This window comes from Crotalus tigris, unplaced genomic scaffold (assembly GCF_016545835.1).
Source record: "Crotalus tigris isolate CLP2741 ecotype Arizona unplaced genomic scaffold, ASM1654583v1 scf7180000019700.414542, whole genome shotgun sequence".
In the NCBI taxonomy this organism is placed as follows: Eukaryota; Metazoa; Chordata; class Lepidosauria; order Squamata; family Viperidae; genus Crotalus; species Crotalus tigris.
In genome coordinates this window covers 132,932-152,821 of record NW_024097669.1, presented here as the reverse complement: position 1 = coordinate 152,821, position 19,890 = coordinate 132,932, and the positions used below count along the sequence as shown (strand labels likewise).

Sequence of the window (19,890 nt, the reverse complement as noted above, 5' to 3'; positions counted from 1 at the left end):
CATGCCTGCAACCACTTCTCTTAATAAAGGATTCCTGTTGGAAGAATTATTCCAAGAGTTCTGTCTTCTTAAGATGCAAAGTGGGGTAGGTCCTTACACAATCCCTAGGTGGTTAGTCCATCGTGGGAAAGGGAAGATAGTATCAGTCCATCTCCGTTTGTAGTACGATGTTCCACAGCTCTTCACACCTCCTTTTGGGACAGGAGAAATAAGCCAGGTTCCGGATGTTTATACTTCTTCCACCCCTTCCTAACTTCCTGGTTAGGGAGAAAAATGTTCAGAGGGATGCATATTAAAGGGGGCAATTTTTTACACTGTAATGGCCAGCAGACACAGCGGCAATAAACAAATGGTTACATTGTAGCAAATAGAGGAAGCAAAAGTCATAACCCCGCAGGCATATCCCCCCTCCCCCTTGGGAGTATGGTAGAATCCAGGGGAAGGTGAGATTTGGTTTTAGATCAGAGGAGATAGATAGAAATGAAATATAAATGGATTCTGACAATTACTATGCTATTGGTTCCCATCCATTACGAAATAGCCCAAATTTGGAAACTAGTAAATCTATTTGCAAAGTATTGACTTGCAATCTATATGCTATATTAATGACAAAATAGTTAACCGGAAGAACAATAATAATAATTAAAAACAAGGTTAAAATTTCAAAACCCTCTGTTAACCAACTGTTATTATAATTAATTCATAGAAAATTTGTCACTGCATCTTACCTATCCCAAATTGTCCCCAAAGTTAAGAATAATTTATCATGGATCAAACATCCATATTTGTTTCTTAATGGTACTTCTTATCAATTGTTGTCTAATTATAATAATATAATAATATGATAAATTCAATTTCCACAGTGGGCCTATCTTCCAAATAAAGTCCAAATAGAAATAGTTTCCAATTAAGGATAATAAATTCATTCTCCAATCTCTTTCAATCCTCCTAGGAAAAAACCATTTGTCACTTCTTTCTTCAGTCAAGTTTCTAGTATGATAAAGGAATATATGTTTAAAGTTCAAAAAGATGTATGTGATTGGCTGAGTTAATTCTCCTTCTGTGGGGTCTGTATTTCTTTGGCCTGCAACTTTCATATCAGTGTCTAATCTAATTTATTCAGAGCTAAATGCCTCTGCATATTTTCCACAACTATTATCATCTCATCAAAGTTTTTTTAAAAAGCTCTCAATTAAAATTTGCATGTTACCAGAAAATCTTTTCTCAGATTTCAGTCACCATTGCTTGTCTGTAATGTGATACTTTGTTGCTCTGTGTAACTTGATTAAGGAACAAAGAAAAAACAAACCCTGAAACAGAAGATTTCTAAATATTTCAAACTAAGATTGAAAGAAAAATTCTAAAGAAACAAACTCTGAATACCTTGCAAATATAAAAAAATGCAAAAATCCTGTGGTGAAAATCCAATATTAATGTAAATTAAGTGAAAGTATTTCACCATCCCAAAACATGCCATGTTTCCTTAAAAGGAAAGCGGAAGTTTTCAAAAAAGCAATATAAATCTTAGGGAAACAAAAAAAGAACAGCTAGAGTCCAGCAAAGGATTGAAAGAAATCAATATTAAATCAGCTGGTCAACTTTTAAGGGCAGAAAGCAAAATAAAACAATAAACTCAAAAAGTGAAAGTTAATACTCAGTATCAGGGCCCACTTCAATACCTCATCCTAAGAAAGTAGAACTCAAAGCAACTACGTTGCAAGGAGAACAGAAAAAGACGTTTACTGCAGAGGAAGGGATTTACAGTTTCTCAAAGAATACTATAAGCAATGAGAATGGATTTATTGGTTGAAAGGAAAAAAAGACGTTTACTACAGAGGAAGGGACTTATATTCTTTCAAAGATTACTACAAGCAACAAGAATGGATTTATTGGTTGAAAGGGAAGTGCTTTTATGGAAGCCTGTGTGGCATAGAAAGAAACCCAGAATTAGACTGAAAAAGAAATTTAAAAATGTTTAATAGAGTAAAAGGCAATGCTGATTTTAAGGATTGTTTTAAGGATAATGATGTAGAGTTAGAAGTAAGAAAAATGCAATTATATACATGTGTGTTTAAATTAGATGATCCTTTTTTTTGCTTTATGGAAATTTGCTTGGTACAGAAATATGAAATTGTATTAAGGATAAAAAATATATAACCATACAGATATATATGTTCTGGAATTGAAAAAATGTTCAGTTATGGAAATGGAATTCTGAAGTGCTTAAATTGATTAGGTGATTTTTGTGTATAATAATATGATCTGATAAGGTATGATAATTAATTGGATGGAATTTGAAGTTTGTGTAATGAATTGAAAGGAATTAAAGTTTAACATTTTTTTTAAATTAAGTTAATAATCATTGGAAGAAGAAACGAATGAGACTGGTGATAAAAAGAGGGCTGAGTGAGATTAAGAACTTCAGTACACTTGGTAGAGATATTTGAAGTGATAATTTGTTGATGTAAAACAATATTTGATTATGGTAATTCTAAATTGATAAAGCTTTAAAACAAGTGGAGTAGTAATAGAAATTTAAGCTAGAAATGGAATATATTAAATCTATTATGTTATCTGTGAGAAATAGAGAGATGATAGTGAGTGTATTAAGTTGAGCTGTTTTTATAGGTTTTTTACCTTGGAATGTTTGTTTACCCAAACAACACGGTGTGTCTTAAGTACTTTTTGTTAAAATTAAAAAACCAATAAAATATATTTTTTAAAAAAGTAGAACTCGTGGAAACGGTTTCTTCGAAAAGGAGCTTTTATTAGGAGAAGCTGATAGTAGGCATAATAGAAAGGATCTGAGGGTTTCCCACCAGATTGGTAGGTAAAAAGTATCCCAAGCATAACCCTACCCCATAGTTCATCTGGTCAGTTCAAACAGGCCAATCCCAAGGTGTTAAGTTCATTGTGGGAAAAAGGAGATAACATCAGGCCATCTCCAGACTGCAGCGATGTTTAGGCGGCTTTTTGCACCTTCCCTTGTGATCACGGAGATAAAACAGTTGCTGGAGGTACATTCCATTCTCCTTCCCCCTTTCCAGCTGACAACAGAGGAGAGAAAGTTCACAGAGGAAGAAATGCAGAAACAGCAAAGTGTTACATTGTAGCAATAGAGGAATCAAGACAATAACCCTCAAGCGCTTTCCCCCCTCCTCTCCAGGAGTATGGCAGAACCCAGGGAGAGAAGAGAATGCAATTTGGGTTTAGAGAGAAAGAAAAAGGCCCTTTAAAATATGGGTTCTGACACTCAGACTTCCTTAGAAAACAAACTACTAAAAAGGAGGATGGATTTGTCTAGTGACTTTTCAACCCCTTCCATGGATAACTGGAATCTTCAAGATTTCTCTTCCCAGGTGAGTCCATGCCTGTCCAAAAGTCATCTTGGGTCATTTTTTTATATAACAAATTTTATTGTTTTTTTTAATTTTTACAACAAAATGCTGGGGGATCAATCATCCAGAAAGAAAATCATATAATACATTGAGTAAATACATTAAATGTTCCCTCTCTATTTCCCTCAAATAATATAACATATTTAAAATAATCCATTTCTACATTTCATTTCTATAAATCCTAATCCTGTTTCGAACTTTATTAATTTACAATTATCATAGTCCAATTTAATCTTAGATAAACATATTATCACTTCAGATATCCCTTCTAAAATACAAATCCAGATCTATTCTGGTTCTTAATCTCATAAATCATTGATTTTATCACAAATCTCTCTTATTTCTTCTTCCACTACAAAATAATTATCCTGGTTAAAAAATAAAATATTACTCTACTCTATACATATACAATCCATCAGTCCATATATCTCTATTACAAAACATTTCTGCCTATTAGATAGACCTTAAATCTCATCCAAATAGTTCATGTCTAAAAGAATAAAAAAGAAAGGAAAGAAACACACATATTATTACACAAAGCATCATCTTACTAACTTAACACACTCAGTTGTTAAATCAATCTGAATCTCTAAAAAAACTTTTTCCATTTTCTTATTCTCATTCCATTACAAAATAATTTTCATACAAATAAAGATATTATTCAAAAAAATACATTCTTACTCTATTTAACATATATATTCTAATAATAACTGATTTTCAACTCTGAATCTTAAATCTTGTCAATCCATATTTCTCAAAGCCTTTTAATCCATTACATATGATTTTAAGTTTCTCTTTTAAGTCTTATTCTAGCTTTTTTTTCCTGCCATGCAGGTTTCCATAACAAGGCTTCTGTTTCAGCAGATAAATCTCCCTCTATTGCTTGCAATGTCATTTGGGTCAGTAAAAACCCTCCCATCCTCTGTTTTTGACGCATGGCTCCTGTCTGCTGAATAAGAAACTCAATCACCTCCAATTTTTTTGTTAGTAATTGATTATCAAAGTTGTCATAATGCTCAACCAATTGTAGTTTCAAATCCATTTCTGTTAGTTTTGAAGTTGTAGCTGGTTTAGTTGCAATCATTTTTGTTCATTCAATGTCTCAATAGGCTGTATGTAAAATGAAATAGAATCTTCTTTAGTGTAAATTAATTCCTCTTCTATTGCTTTTTGGTCTTGAAGGTCAGTTTGTAGGTTCACAGTAGAATTTCTGTTTATTATTTCTGCAGTACTCTCTCTTATTTGGAAACATATTTCCTCAGTAGCTTCATAGATTTTTTCCAGTATGAGTTTACAGCCGAGTTGTGAATAAGATTTCTCCATTTCAATACTAACTAGAACCAAAGCCTGTTATCTTTTGGTGGAGGCTATATTCCAAAACATTTAGTCAGTGTCCACCCCCACAAATAACAGCTGTTAAATTCTTTGTCTTTTTCTTTATGATGGTCTGAAGGTCAAAGCCATTCTCATCATCAGACAGAAAAAACAAAAGACAGTTGTAATTTTAAATTTCTCCACAAGATGTCCTCAGTAGACTATAAAAGTCTCTTCCAAAAATAACATTGTCAAAGTCAGAAAAAGAGAAGAAAAAAGATAATATTTTTCACATATATGCTGAATCCAGTAGTAAAATTCATTAATAAAAATTTTTTCAAGACCCCAAAGTAAGTAAAAGTAAAAAAATAGTCAATTAAAGTCAGTTTTCATCCAAAGCCTCTGTTCCCACACTAACCAACGCCGCTCTCTTAAAACAGGGAAATAAATCCAAAAATGCTTTTTACAGGCAAGAAAAAACGGCTAAGAGAGTAAAAAAAAAATCTCACCCGGATCAACCACAATTAGTGGTTCTTTGCAATTAGATATTCTTCTGACTTCTGGTTACAGCAGCAAAATGAACGGCCATTTTACTGACCGCTCTTTTCTCTGTCGGCTCTAAGGAGCAATCTCGGACCATGGAAAGAACTGCCACCCTTTCACAGTCGACAAGGACCTCCTCAATGGTAGCTGCCCCTCCAGGGCAGCTTTTCGACCCAATTAAGGATCTACCGGCAGAGAGAAAACAGCCGGTGAAGAGAGCAATCTCTTCACACGGCTGCAAATGCCGCGATCCGGAACCGGAAGCCATCTTTGGTCATTTCTAATTGCTCCCATTCAAATCCAAAGAATCAGCTTTAGCAACAAAATCAGCAGATTGTCGGCAAGGGAGAAGAAAGACTCTTATCATGCAGCAGCCATATTAGGGAAGTGCTGATCTTGTATCCTGAACACAGACATAGTATCTTGCTGGAGGGCTCAGTCCATTCGGCTTCTAATCCAGATGGTCTGGGATGGGCTTTTTACCAGATTGTCTCCAGCTTGTTGGCTGCATCCCTTTAAATTCTACTGTCCTCTATCAACAAAGCTCCTTCTGATGGCCCTCTGGTGTTGCCAAGGATCATGATTCAGTATCCCTTCTGTTTTCCAAGCCAGGGCTATGGAACTGGTGGCTCATCACCTGGGTCTTGACCTAGGTAGCCTTAAATTACCTAGAGGTGGGGTTTTGTAGTCTACACCTACATTAATTTCTTCAGGTATGCCAGTGCAGAATGCTAATAAGAATGCCCAACCTTTCCCTGGAAAATAATAGTATCAATACTATCTTTTATTATTAAATGATGTTGGTCGATCTTGCAATCCTTAACTTTAGCATACTGATTTTAAAGTGATCAAAACTCAGACCGACTAATCGATAAAATGAACTTTGGAGAAAAAATTTCACAAGCTCTTGGTGCTATTTATCAAAAACAAACGGCACAACTTATAGTTAATGGGGGCTTGTCAGAGGTTTTTACAATAGAAAAGGGGACTAGACAGGGATGTCCATTGTCACCTTTGCTGTTTGTTTTAACTTTGGAAATATTGTTGATTAAAATTCGAGAATCAGAGCAAATAAAAGGAATAGAAGTTAACAAAAAAGAATAAAAACTAAGAGCTTTTGCAGATGACTTGGTGGTTACCCTGTCCCAACCTACTCACTCCGTAATAGAGTTATTACAATTGATATATCAATATGGACGGGTTTCGGGTTTTAAAATTAATAACAATAAGACTAAAATACTACCCAAAAATATGACTAATATGGATAAGCAGACTTTGGTTAATCTGACAGATTTTGAGGTTGTTGATAAGGTAAAATATTTGGGGGTTACTTTATCTGTCTCTAATGTAAAATTGTATAAAAATAATTATGAAAGGTTGTGGGTCAGGATACAAAGAGACTTGAAAAATTGGGAGAAGTTGCAATTATCTCTTTTGGGAAGAATTGCGGCGATTAAAATGAATGTCCTGCCTAAATTCCTTTTCTTATTTCAAATGATACCTATCTTAAAGAATGAGGTCAATTTAAATGAATGGCAGAAAGGTATCAATAAATTTATCTGGGCGGGGAAAAAACCAAGAGTAAAGCTTAAAATTATACAAGATATTCGTGAGAGAGGTGGACTCAAGGTACCGAATTTGAAATTGTATTATGATGCTGTGGCCTTAACATTAATTAGTGATTGGGTTAATTTAACAAATGTAGAAATACTCCTCTTGAAGGGTTGGGATTTATTTTTTGGATGGCATGCCTATTTAATTTTTAATAAAAAAGTTGACCGGGTTTTTAAATCCCATATTATAAGGATTTCTCTACTTCGGGTTTGGAGGAAATACTACAGAAGTGATTCTAAAATACCATTATGGGCTATACCTTGGCATGCGATAGAGGAGATAAGGAGAGGAGTTAAGATGGAGGCACCTTGATCCACAAAAAATGTCTCGTATGTATCCCGACTTACAGCCCAAATGTTGGAGATGTGGTTGTTTGCATGCTACTTATTACCATATTTGGTAGTCGTGTAAAAATATAAAAGCCTTTTGGATTAAGATATGGTGGAATATTCAAAGAATTTTTAGAAGGAGGGTAAAATTTACCCCACAATTGTTTTTGCTAGGTATTGTTACCGATTGTGATACTAAGGAGGTTATATTGATGTTAAATTTAATTACAGCCGCAAGGTTGTTAGTAGGGCAATACTGGAAGAAGGAATCTTTGCCTACTTTGCAAGAGTGGTTTTTTAAAGTATCCTATCTGGCGAAAATGGCAAAGATTTCGGCTTTTTTAAAGGATCAATCGCAAGAGAAGTTTTTTGTGGTATGGGAAAAATGGATAGATTTTATACAACATAAGTTGGATATAAAAATATTACTTAGTTTATCAATAATTTATATACAAATTTTAATATTTTATAGATTGTATTATTTTTTCTTTTTCTTTATATGTTTTATTATTATTTTACTTTCTTATATTTCTTTTCTTCTTTCTTTCTCTTCTTTTTTTTAGGTATTTTCTTTTCTTTAATATTTATCTCTTTTATATATATATATATATTATTGTTAATTATTCTATTAGTAGTTTAAGTAATGTATTTAGACTTATCTATGGTTTATATATATTTTTTTTTAAGAATTCAAGAAAATTTAATTAAGCCTATATTCAGCTCTGGGAAAGTTGAGGGAGGGAGTGGGTGGGTTGGGGAGGGTTGTTTTTTCTTATTTTGTAAAATTTTAAAAATTTTCAATTAAAAAAAAACTCAGACCTACATTTGGTGAAATAATACACAGTGGAATGTATTCATGTCTGCAAGATATGCTATCTATAACAATCCAACAGAATCTAAAATGAACTTGCTAGTATTCAGTATTTTATGAAGGTATTTGTTTTGTTTAATTTTCTGTTCTCACTAATTGTAGACCTAGATAAATCTCTTTATATCCCAGCTCAAGCAGAAATGGTTTTGTCTGCAGTTCAGAAATCTCTGCCAGCAGATCAACAGAAACATTATTCCACAAAGAATCAAGAGGTGAATAAACTTCTCTTAGAAAAAGAAGCCTTACAACAGTGTCTATTTCAACAAGAGAAACAATACAGCACCTGGATTAAAGGTCTAAAATCAGAGTTGAGCAGAAATAAGAAGGATATGGTGAGCAGAATATAGTATTTAATTTTCTTTAACTTTTTTTGTGTGAGAACATATGTGTATTAAATTTTAACTATAGTCTGTTACAAATAATCTTATGCTAGGGTAGGAATTTAAGAGAGTGGCTGTTGTGCACTCATTCCAATCTTTGTTCATAGTTATGGGACTTAAGTTTTGATAGGTGACTTTTGTGAGGAAAGAAACTATCTGGCCTGATTCTTTGGTTTGAATATTGAAGCAATGTATTTAAGATTTATATTCAGAGGTTATGATTGAGTGACTTGATCCCATGGCAATTTAACTTCTATTTCCAGTAATATTTAATAATAAATACTTAGTATTTGTATTATAATTATTAGGATATGACATAAAATTTTACTAATATATGGATAATACCCAAATCTATTTGTTTGAATTATTTGGGTCCTTATAGATTGTGAACTGGTATCTGGATGCAGTGTTGGGTTAAGATAAAAATCAGTTAATGGAAGATGTTACTGCTTCTCCTGTCATAATTACCATGATCTCAGTCTTGCCAAAAAAAAAAAAAAAATTGAAAAACATTTGAATCAAACATGCCACAATATCCTCAATGTCCAATTTTTTAAATGGAGTTTTCATGCTACACTGTTTTGAAATAGTCTTACCAGTTGCTTTTGCCCTGTCCTACATAGATGTAAGTTTCAGGCCTCCTGAATCCAGTGTCTTGAACCACAGCATCCATTTCTACCATCTGCTTGAGATGGTAGCTAGAGTAATTTGTCATGGATCAAATATTCATGTGAATATTCCTGCTTGAGGAATACTTTGTCTCTTTCAATATATAGGTATGACTTATTTTGAAAGGTTAACATATTAAATTCTGGTCCAACTTTCCCAAATTGCCTTGAGGTTCTCAAGAATTCTGAAATCATGCCAAGAATAATCTTCTGGGGGGGGAAAGAATAACTGTATGCTCTTTTTTTCATATCCATGGCGTAAGAAAAGTAATTCTGGTGCCCTCCCAAGCAGTTTTTATTTTAACTCTTCATCTCAGTATAGCTTACTATGTCTAGGCTGCCTCTTAAGTGTGGAAAGGAACGTCATAGGGTAGCTATCAAAAAATACATGATGGTGTGCTGAATGATGGGCAGTTATTTGCCTCCTACCCACAAATAGCTGATTTTGCCACCAAAGCTGGTTATTTGGTGGCTCTGCTCCCTGCTTTTTGAAGGGGAGACTATGAAGGACCCAAGAGGACCTTTGGATGAACATGGAGAAGAGGGGTCTTGCTGGCTGCATTTCTTGGTAAGGAGCAATTAGTAGAGTTGGTCTCTTACCACCATTTCCCTTTATCTGTTCATTTTTCTTAAGCATGCCTGAGTTTTAATTACACTTTATTTCCACATGTTCCAAATATTTTTAAGTATGTAAAGTTACAAATATTTAATATAATCTATAATCACAAAAACCAACTTTTTACTTAATATTTTATAGATATTAAAATCCAAGAGAAGTAAGAGACATAATAATTAATATTATAAATATTTTTCTAAATATCTTACTACCTTAAAAAGTTAGGTAGAGAGATAAAATACTAACCTAAAATTGGAAAATGTCATCAGCATATAAAAGATAATTTGCAGTGACACCCCATCAAAGTAATACTTTTAATTTCTAATTAAAATTAAATTCTTTTAATTTCATTAGCCTTATAATGATGGTGAAAGGTTCAAAGATCATACTAGGTGAAGGGTCAAAGTAGGCAGCTTCAATTCAAAAGTCTGAAATCATTCAATTGTTATAACTCCAGCACTGTGTTGCAAATAATAAATCTCAATGCCCCAAAGAAAGTTCTATAAAAAGAAGCTTCTAGAAGAAGAAAGCAGAAAGCAGAGCCAACAACCAGGGCAAAGAACAAACACCCAATGAGTAGACTGGGTCTTCAAGTCTCTCCAGTCAAAAAATGGATAGGTAATCATCCATAGGTGGTCCAGGCACTTGCTCTTCACAAGGACACCACAGGGCAACATTTTTTGAGTGTCAAGAGATGAGGGAATAGCCATCTTGCTCAAATTTAGTTGGCACCTTTTAAAATACACAAAGTTCACATACTACATTTCATAATCACATTTGGTAATTGTTTCTTAATTATTTTTTAGCCACTAGAGGCCTTTTGCTATGTGGGTATGTCTTAAGGAAAAATTAACCACAGGATTAAGAACTAAGAACAATTGAAATAAATAGCAAAAAGCTAATTTTAGAAACATATGAATGAATTAAGAGTCCAGAAAAAAAAGAAATAAGATTTTAAAAAATCCTTTCTGTAGGAAAGTAGACATTTTAATTTTTTTCAAAGACATAAAAAAGATAAAGAATTTAAAAATTGGACATTAGATGAAACTAAACATTTTAATCAATGGATAAAAAACCATAAACCTGATCAACAGTTCCAAAATGAAGACTAATATTATAACACTGGAAATATTGAAGGACACTTAAAAGTAGAATCAGAAGTTAATATTAACAATATCAATAACAATGTTTGCTTCTAGGGATAGATTGTGTTCAAAATATATTGTAGCAGCAGAAGAAGCAGTTTTATCTTCCAAAAGAGAAACAGTGTTGACGCTAATGGTGGATCTACAAATGACAGGCTACAAGAATGACATAGAAAAAAATGTCTCATTAGACATATAAAAGAAATTGATGCTTTAAAACCAAAATAGAATTACAAATAATAAACCAAGAGAGTGACCTGATAATTCTTTTATATTGGACTGAGAAAAATGATTTGTTAAAGTTGGAGTCGGGATAAAAAAGAAATTAAAAAAGATCAAGTTTTACAATATTCCTTGAATGGATTTAAGACTATTAAAAGTAAAAGGAAGAAATATACATTTGGATTATTTGATTAAGATTGAAGTAGATATGTTACTATTTCTGGTAACTCCTATTTTTGCTGATACCTGAACTGAAATCTGTCTGTCTATTTATTAAATTTATATGCTGCCAATCTCACAGTTTGAGGCAATTCTGGACAATGTACAATGTAATAATGCTTATAGATTTGTTTACAGATAAGAGATGGCTCATGGCATGAAGAGATCATTGGTTTTAATTAAGAGAAAGTTATAGATTTCATTATCTCTTTATTTGCTATTCTTACTTTTCTCCCCTTTTCTTCTATTCTCTATGGGTTTTTTCCTTTTCCTTTGCATTTTTGCTCTATTTTTCATTCTTCTTTCTTTCTTTTAGTTTCCATTAGTTTGTACTATTGCATTTATAATTATTTTAAAACATTTTTTTAATTCTATGGAAAGCTATTCAATAATCAATTACTTTCAAATTTAATTCAAATCAAATCAAAGGCTTTGCTCTGTGTCTAAAGGTACTAATACAAATAGCCCATATAACATATCAATTAATAATCATAAATTGCCTGAAACCTGATGAATTTTGATAAGCTCCTACTGGGGAGTGAATTATATGTGGTAGGATAATATAGTAACTAAGATCTCAATATCAACATCATTTACTGAAATAGGTCTATAACTAGCACAAAATTTAAGATCTTTACTTGGTTTAGAATCAATTTATATGTGCCTTATGAATTGATAATGGGTGTTTATTCTTAAAAGATTCAGCAGCTGATCAGTTTCATATCAGTCTATATGTTGATTTACAGAAAATTAACAATTTCTGATTGATGACATCAGAATCAAATACAATATAGCCATTAATTTCAGAAATTAATCTTGATTGATTTTGTTGCTTTAAAGAATGTGCCAACAACTAACTGGCTTTTTCATTGGAGTCCAAATATTAAATTCTGCTCAATGAAAATATCTATCTCATTAATATAAAATGCCCTTACTGTATCTTAGTTAACACAATACATGTAGGGCTGGTCCATGGTTCTTTTGCATAATCTAACATTCTTTCTGAAACCATTTGGTTTATTTTTATTCCCAAAAAGTTAAAATATAAAGCTTGGTTTATTTTTATTCCCAAAAAGTTAAAATATAAAGCTTAAAAAAATGAAGAAAAAACACAAACAAATGATCATAAAAAGTCCATTAAAAAAGAATAAAACTATCACATATATACATATTCTTCCCCAGTTGAATACTGATTAATACATTACTACAATATTAATGTCCCACCCCTTGCGAAACAGGCCCCCAAAATTTTTAAACTACTAAATCTATTTGTAAATTATTAACCTGCCATCGATATATTACATTAATAGCAAAACAGTTAACAAAAATGATAACAATAAAAAGGTAAGATTTGATTTTCAAAACATTCTGTTAATAAACTATTATTGTAATCAACTTGTAGAAAATTTACCACAGCATCTTATCTATCCCAAATCATCCCAAGCGTTAACAGTAATTCATCCTGGATCAAATATCCATATTTGTTTCTTAATACCATCTCCCATTTTTGGTCCATCTTCCCAAAAATGTCTATATGAAATTGTTTTCCAGTTAAGTGTAATAAATCCATTTCCCAATGTTCTTCAGTCCTCCTAGGGAAAACCAATTTATCACTTATCCACTCAATTAGATTGCTACTGTTGTAAAAGAATGCTGATTTGAACTTCAGAGAGGTATATGCGATTAACTCAATTAATTCTAAGCCAGTACAGTCCATATTTTCTTCAATGGATCTTCTGTTTTCAAATCACAATCCTTTTGTGAATGCAATTTATTCAGACCTAGATGCATTTGAATATTTTCCACAGACATTATCATTTCATCAAATATTTTTAAAAAGCTTTCAACTAAGGATTGCATATAACCAAACTGTCTTTTTTCAAATAGCCACATATGCTTTGATAAATTGTTGCTCTGTGCAACTTAACAATGCTAAATAAGAGAACACAAGGAACAAAGAACACTGAAGCAAAGTGTAGAAGTAGATGAAGAATCAGGGAAAATATTTTCTGGATATTTCGATCCAAAGTTAAAAGAAAAGTTAAAATAATAAGCTCCAAATATTTTGCAAATTAATAAAATCAAATCCTTATGGTGAGAGTCCAATATAGATATAAATCAAATAAAAGCATTTTCATTACATAAGAACACACCATGTTTCTTTATGGAAAAACAAAATTTATTCAAAACAATAATATACATCAAAGGGAAAAAGAAAAAAAAAACAGATTAAGTCCAGTAGGGGGTTAAAATAGATCAGCATATCACCATCCAGTCAACTTTTAAAGATAAAAAAGTGAAAAAAATTTTTTACAGTGAAGTTAAAATCCAGATATGCTTAAGAAAACAAACTGCCCAGAGAAAATGGATAACTAATGATTTTCCTAGTACTCCCACAGGGAACTGGAATCTTCAAGACTCCCCTTTCCAGGTGGGTCTATGGCTATCAAAAAATCATCTTGAGTCATTCCTGTGCTCCTATTCAAATCCAGGGAGCAAAACTGCTAGAGAAGAGATTTGCAGCTTTGGCAGCAAAATCAGCAGATCATTGGCAATAAAAAGAAAAATGTCTATCATTTAGCAGTTGTCTTAAAGAGGAGTCCTGGTCATGTGATCCTAAAACCAAATTTCTAGCTGTCCATGCAAAAGATTATTTTTCTTTTGTCTCTTGGAAGCATAAACTCATATATAAGTATTATTGATGTTCACATTCTGCAGAGTAAATGAATTACAATTAATTTTTAAAAATTGTAAAGTTAATTGTCTAATATAACTGAAAAAGTCCCCTTTTTTGCACAAAGGTAGTATTAAGTTACCACTTTCCATAGTTTTGCTTAAACCTTTTAAACTCGAGAATTAATGTAACAGGAACATAGTAGGCTATAACAATAGAATGAATAAAGAGTATAAAATATATTGCATTGTTGAAGAGGAAATAGAATTAGAGAATATTTTATGAGCATAAGAAGTAAATGTTTAGTTCCTAGAGGTGAAGTGGATGTCATACATCAATCAAATTAAACTTGTAGAATACCTTCGAATGTTGATTATAATATATCTTTTAGGATAGATTTTCCTGTCCATTTCTACCTCCATCATAAAATTCCCATCACTCTAAAATCAGAAGATCAAATATTAATGCACTTATTCTTGCCATGCATCTATGAAAGAATTCAGGTTCATAAAAATATCCCCATAAGAATTTCCCAAGCAGCAGAAGAACAACAGATCAGCTCCTATTTGACAAGATGGTTTTGAAAAATTGCAAGACCAATGTCAGAATCCAATCATATTTCATCTTTAATTATCAAATATAGAAACTCCCAATTCTGCCTTCTTTGGATTCTGCCATAAGAGGGAGAGAAGGGGGAGAACAAAGGGGCTTTATGGCCCTCACTTCCTTCAGTAGACTTCAAAGAGCTGAATGCTGAATGTGTGTTTATTGTAACCTATTGTAACCTCAAAGCGTTAACACCAGAGAACATTAGCATTAACAAAGAAGAGTATTTGCCTTTCATGTAGTTATCTGAAGTCTCCATCCAGACGGAAGAAAGAAGAAACGGGGTGGAATTGTGATACTTGAAACTATCACTGGGAAGGGGGGTTGATTGGGTGGGACTACTGGGGAACCCCTTAAAACCTTGAATGGGAGAGCTTGGACCCCAAGTCCTGTCTAGCATGCCTGCAACCATTTTCTCTTAATAAAGGATTCCTGTTGGAAGAACTATTCCAAGAGTTCTGTCTTCTTAAGATGCAAAGTGGGGTGGGTCCTTACATTAGACAGGACTTGCAAAATTAATCCACCTGGAAGGTAGACCCTTGCCGGGGGATTTTGCAAAAATTTACCATGTCAGACAACGAAGCAAGAGAGGGAGAAAACTCCCTGGAAAGAGAGCCGCTGACCCAGTTGGAACCTTGCCAGATGTTGGGATCCGAGAGGCCAGATTTCTCAGAAGAAGAAGTGGTGGAGACACAGGACCACAAGCCTCACTGGTCGATGGGCGTTGGAAAGAAAAGCGAGTGGGGAAAGGAATCAAGAAAAGTGACCCTGAGACGGGGGACCAAGCAACCAGAATGGAAGCAGGAGATGGAGAAATCCCTGCACGCAAGTGAAGAGGGAGGAAGCTGTATGCCGTACTCAGACTGGATCCTAGAGAGAGCTATTGACCTGATGAAGAGAACTCTCAGCTCCCTAGGAGAGGAGATTCCTGAGCCCTACGCCCGCCCCAGTTCCTGGAGCCACAAAGGGAGAGACACCGAGGGGGACGTGGAACCTGCAACCCCAGGGACATTTACTGATCCAGGAGCTCCCACCCCCTACCGGACCACAGATGGAAATCTGGACGGAAGACACTACCACCCACAATGGAGGCACCGATCCATTCCAAGACGTCCACCGTTGGAGGTGAAATTCAAAGGGGAGCCAACACGCTTGGGGTTTTTCCTAACCCAAGTCCTCAGCTACATGGAGGAATATGGGCAGGACATCCCCAGCGACAAAGCCCGCATCCGGATCGTGCAATCTGCCCTGGATGGACCAGCTGCAGATTGGGTGGTGAACCTGCATGACTCCAATGCCCCAGAACTCAGTAACTTCAACCGTTTCATGTCCTCGTTGAGAAGACGATTTGAAGACCCCCTGGCTGATCGCAAAGCCCGTGAAAGAATAACAACGATGAGGCAGGGCAAACGCCCAGTGGCTGAGTATACACAAGAATTCCGAGCCATTGCCAGCAAACTGAATTGGCCAGAAGACATCCTCCTTGGCCGTTTCAAAGACGGACTAAACTATGATCTATATGATGCTTGCCTGCCCCGAGGAGACCCACATCGACTTGAGGAATGGTACGTCTTGGCAGAGGAAGCAGAGATCGACATATTGAAGAGGCATCGCCGAGGAAAACAATGGAGCCGCCCCCCGCCTGAGCTGACACACCAACCGGTGAAATCATCGGATACAGCCAAGAAGCAGATGGGGTGTTTCAAGTGCGGAAGAGAAGGGCATCGAGCTGTAGAATGCCGCTCAAAGGCCCCCCAGCACAACCCAGACAGATCCCCAATCAACAAACCCAGAGGGTATTCAGCTAAGCCAAAAGAAACAGCCATGAAAATGATGGAAATTGCAGAAAACCCCACCTCTGCTCACCAAGGGGAAAGAACTCCAGCCTACACCACAGGGACGGTGGATGCCTCAGATGACAGCTCGGAAGGCGAACCCCTGGTAAGTGGACGCATCACACCCATCTTCAAAACAGTGACTATATTAATCCCCCCCATGCCCGAAGCTGTGAAGGTGAAAGCCTTAATAGACTCTGGCTGCACCCGCTGCCTCATTAGCCCAACACTAGTGGGGAATCTGGGCATCCCATCCAGGAGACTGGAACAACCAATCTCATTTGGCCAGCTAGATGGATCCATAGCAGGGGGGGTGCCAGCTACCCTAGCCACTCTGCCAATACACCTCTCCCTGGGCAACCATGAAGAGGACTTAACGTTTGTGGTGACCCCAGGTATGGAATGCCCAATGATTCTAGGGATGGAATGGTTGAAAAAATGGAACCCCTGGGTAAATTGGAGGACGACAGAAATCAAATTCCCGAAGGGGGACCCTATGGACTTAAAACCCCAAGAGAGGCTACCAGAATCAAGAATAGAAAAAGCATCCATAGGAGAGGAAAAAAGATTAACAGAAATACCAGAGGAATATAGGGACCTTGCTGAAGTCTTCAGTGAGGAGAGGGCGAATGAGCTTCCCCCCCACCGACCCACAGACTGTACCATTGAATTCAAGCCTGGGGCAAAACTCCCGAAACCCAGATTATACTCCATGAGCCCAAAGGAGAAGGAGGAAATGGAAAGATTTATAAAAAAAAACCTGGAGAGAGGTTTCATTGAACCAGCTAAGCCTAAAGTGGCTGCCCCGGTCCTTTTTAGAGAGAAGAAGGATGGCTCTTTACGTTTATGCGTGGATTATAGGGCCCTGAACACAATCAGTGAAAGCAACCTATACCCGCTGCCCCTCATGAAAGACATGCTGTCACACCTATCGAAAGGGAAAATTTTTTCTAAACTAGACTTAAGGGAAGCTTACTATCGAGTGAGAATCAAGGAAGGGGACGAATGGAAGACTGCATTTAACTGCCCCATGGGGTGCTATCAATTCAAAGTCTTGCCATTTGGATTACAAGGGGGCCCTGCAGTCTTTATGCAATTAATCAATGACGTTCTAAGGGAGCACCTGTTTAAGGGGGTCCTTGTTTACTTGGACGACATTCTTATCTTTACCGAAACAAAAGAAGAACACGTCAAACTTGTCAGAGCGGTTTTAAAGAAGCTGCGAGCCGCTCACCTATATGCCAAACTCTCAAAATGCGAATTCCACCAGGAAAGGATAGACTACCTAGGCTATCGCATATCCCCACAGGGCATTGAAATGGACCCAGAGAAGGTCAGAGCAGTATTAGAATGGGCACCACCCCGCACAAGAAAGCAACTACAAAGTTTCCTGGGCTTTGCAAATTTTTACCGCCAATTCATCCCCTCATTTGCACAGATAGCCTTGCCCCTCACCAACTTACTAAAAACGAAGGGAACATCCTCAGTAAAACCTAGCCAGCCACTAACATGGACAATGGAGTGCCAAGCAGCGTTTGAGAGACTAAAGAGACTTTTTTCTGCCGAACCAGTACTAAGGCACCCAGACATGGACAAGCCCTTCATAATACAGGCAGATGCAAGTGATGTGGCAGTGGGGGCTGTGCTATTACAAGAAAATGATGATGCAGTATTGCAACCCTGTGCATATACATCCAAGAAACTCACGGAAACAGAACAGCGCTGGCCCGTATGGGAGAAGGAGGCTTATGGGATACGTTGGGCATTACTCACATGGCGACAGTTCCTGGAAGGCAACAAAATCCCCTTCCAGGTGTGGACTGATCACAAAAATTTGGAAGCCCTGAAAACTTCCAGGAAACTCAATCCCAAACAAGCCCGCTGGTCCCAGCATTTTCACCAATTCCAATTTAAGCTCAAACATTTACCAGGAAGAAAGAACTTCCTGGCAGATGCACTATCTCGCATGCCCCAATATAACAGCGCACGAACCACAGACTCTAGACCAATAATGGCAGAGTCACAACTGGCAGCACCAGTAACCACAAGAACCCAAGCCAAAATAAAACCACAACTGGACAGCCAAACTGGGATTGAATTCAGAAAAAGTTTGGAAACAGATGATTGGTTCCAGAAAAACAAACATGTGTGCACAATGAGAGACGGATTGCCTTGGGTAGGGGAAAAGTTATATATACCAACAACTCAAAGACTAACTTTCATGCAACTTTGCCATGACACAAAATCAGCAGGGCATTTTGGATTTGTAAAAACTTTACACTTAATTAAACGGCAATTTTGGTGGCCATCAATAAAAAAGGACATAGAAAGTTATGTTGCCAGCTGCCCAACCTGTGCATCAGCAAAGAGGTTGCAAGGGAAATCGCCAGGGCTGTTACAACCAGTGGCAAGTCCCTCAGCCCCCTGGAGGGAAATAGCCATGGATTTTATAGTGGAATTGCCTGAAAGCAATGGGAATACTGTTATCTGGACAGTCACGGACCTATTTTCCAAACAGGTGCACTTTATCCCTTGCCAAAAAATTCCCACTGCAAAGGCCTTAGCAAAACTTTTCATCCAGCACATTTACAGATTGCACGGGGCACCCCAACGCATCATCTCTGATAGGGGAGTGCAATTTACGTCTGCATTTTGGAAGGAATTTTTATCCCTCTTAGGGACCACTCAGGGATTGACATCTAGCCACCACCCTCAAGGAGATGGACAAGCGGAACGGTGCCAGTCGGTACTTGAGCAATATTTGAGATGTTTTTTAAATTTCCAACAGAGTGATTGGACGGACTTACTTCCTTTTGCAGAAGTTGCCTACAATAATGCAGTCCACTCCAGCACAGGCTACACTCCTTTTCAAATAGCCAACGGTCAAAGTTTCAACCCTATGCCAGAGTTAACCCCAAAAGAACCAACGATCCCTTCACTGAAAGAATGGATGGAAAACCTACAAAACACCTGGCCAATAGTCAGAAAATCACTAGATGAAGCTAGGCGGGCATACAAAGCACAAGCCGATAAAAAAAGGGTTGAGCCTACACCATTCATTATAGGAGAAATGGTGTACTTATCTACAAAATACCTAAAGTCCCTACAGCCCTGTAAAAAACTTGGACCAAAATATATAGGACCTTTTCCAATTAAAAGGATCATAAATCCAGTAACAGTAGAATTAGAATTACCCAAAAACCTCAGGCAAATACACCCAGTTTTTCATTGCAGCCTGCTGAAAAGAGAGCATCAGTCACCTCTACGGCCAAAAATCCCCCCCCCACCACCTCCAATCATGGTGGAGGGGGAACAACACTTCGAAATAAAAGAGATCCTTGACTCTAGGAGATATCATGGAACAACTCAGTACCTAGTTGCCTGGAAACACCTCCCTGCCTCACAAAATGAGTGGGTCCTTAAACGTCACGTCAGAGCCCCAAAGCTATTGAAGAA

At 36.3% G+C, this 19,890-nt stretch overlaps 1 protein-coding gene across 4 annotated transcripts in view; it reads left to right on the top strand.

Moving 5' to 3' along the window:
* Window positions 1-19,890, top strand: part of LOC120317578 (centrosomal protein of 72 kDa-like) — a 261,314-nt gene that overhangs the window by 154,359 nt on the left and 87,065 nt on the right. For 3 of the 4 annotated variants that reach the window (XM_039364266.1, XM_039364263.1, XM_039364265.1), the window contains one exon: window positions 8,199-8,401. In XM_039364266.1, coding sequence (XP_039220200.1) covers window positions 8,199-8,401 — 203 coding nt within the window. The remainder of the gene's footprint in view (window positions 1-8,198; window positions 8,402-19,890) is intronic. The other variant, XM_039364264.1, reaches the window with a different exon arrangement.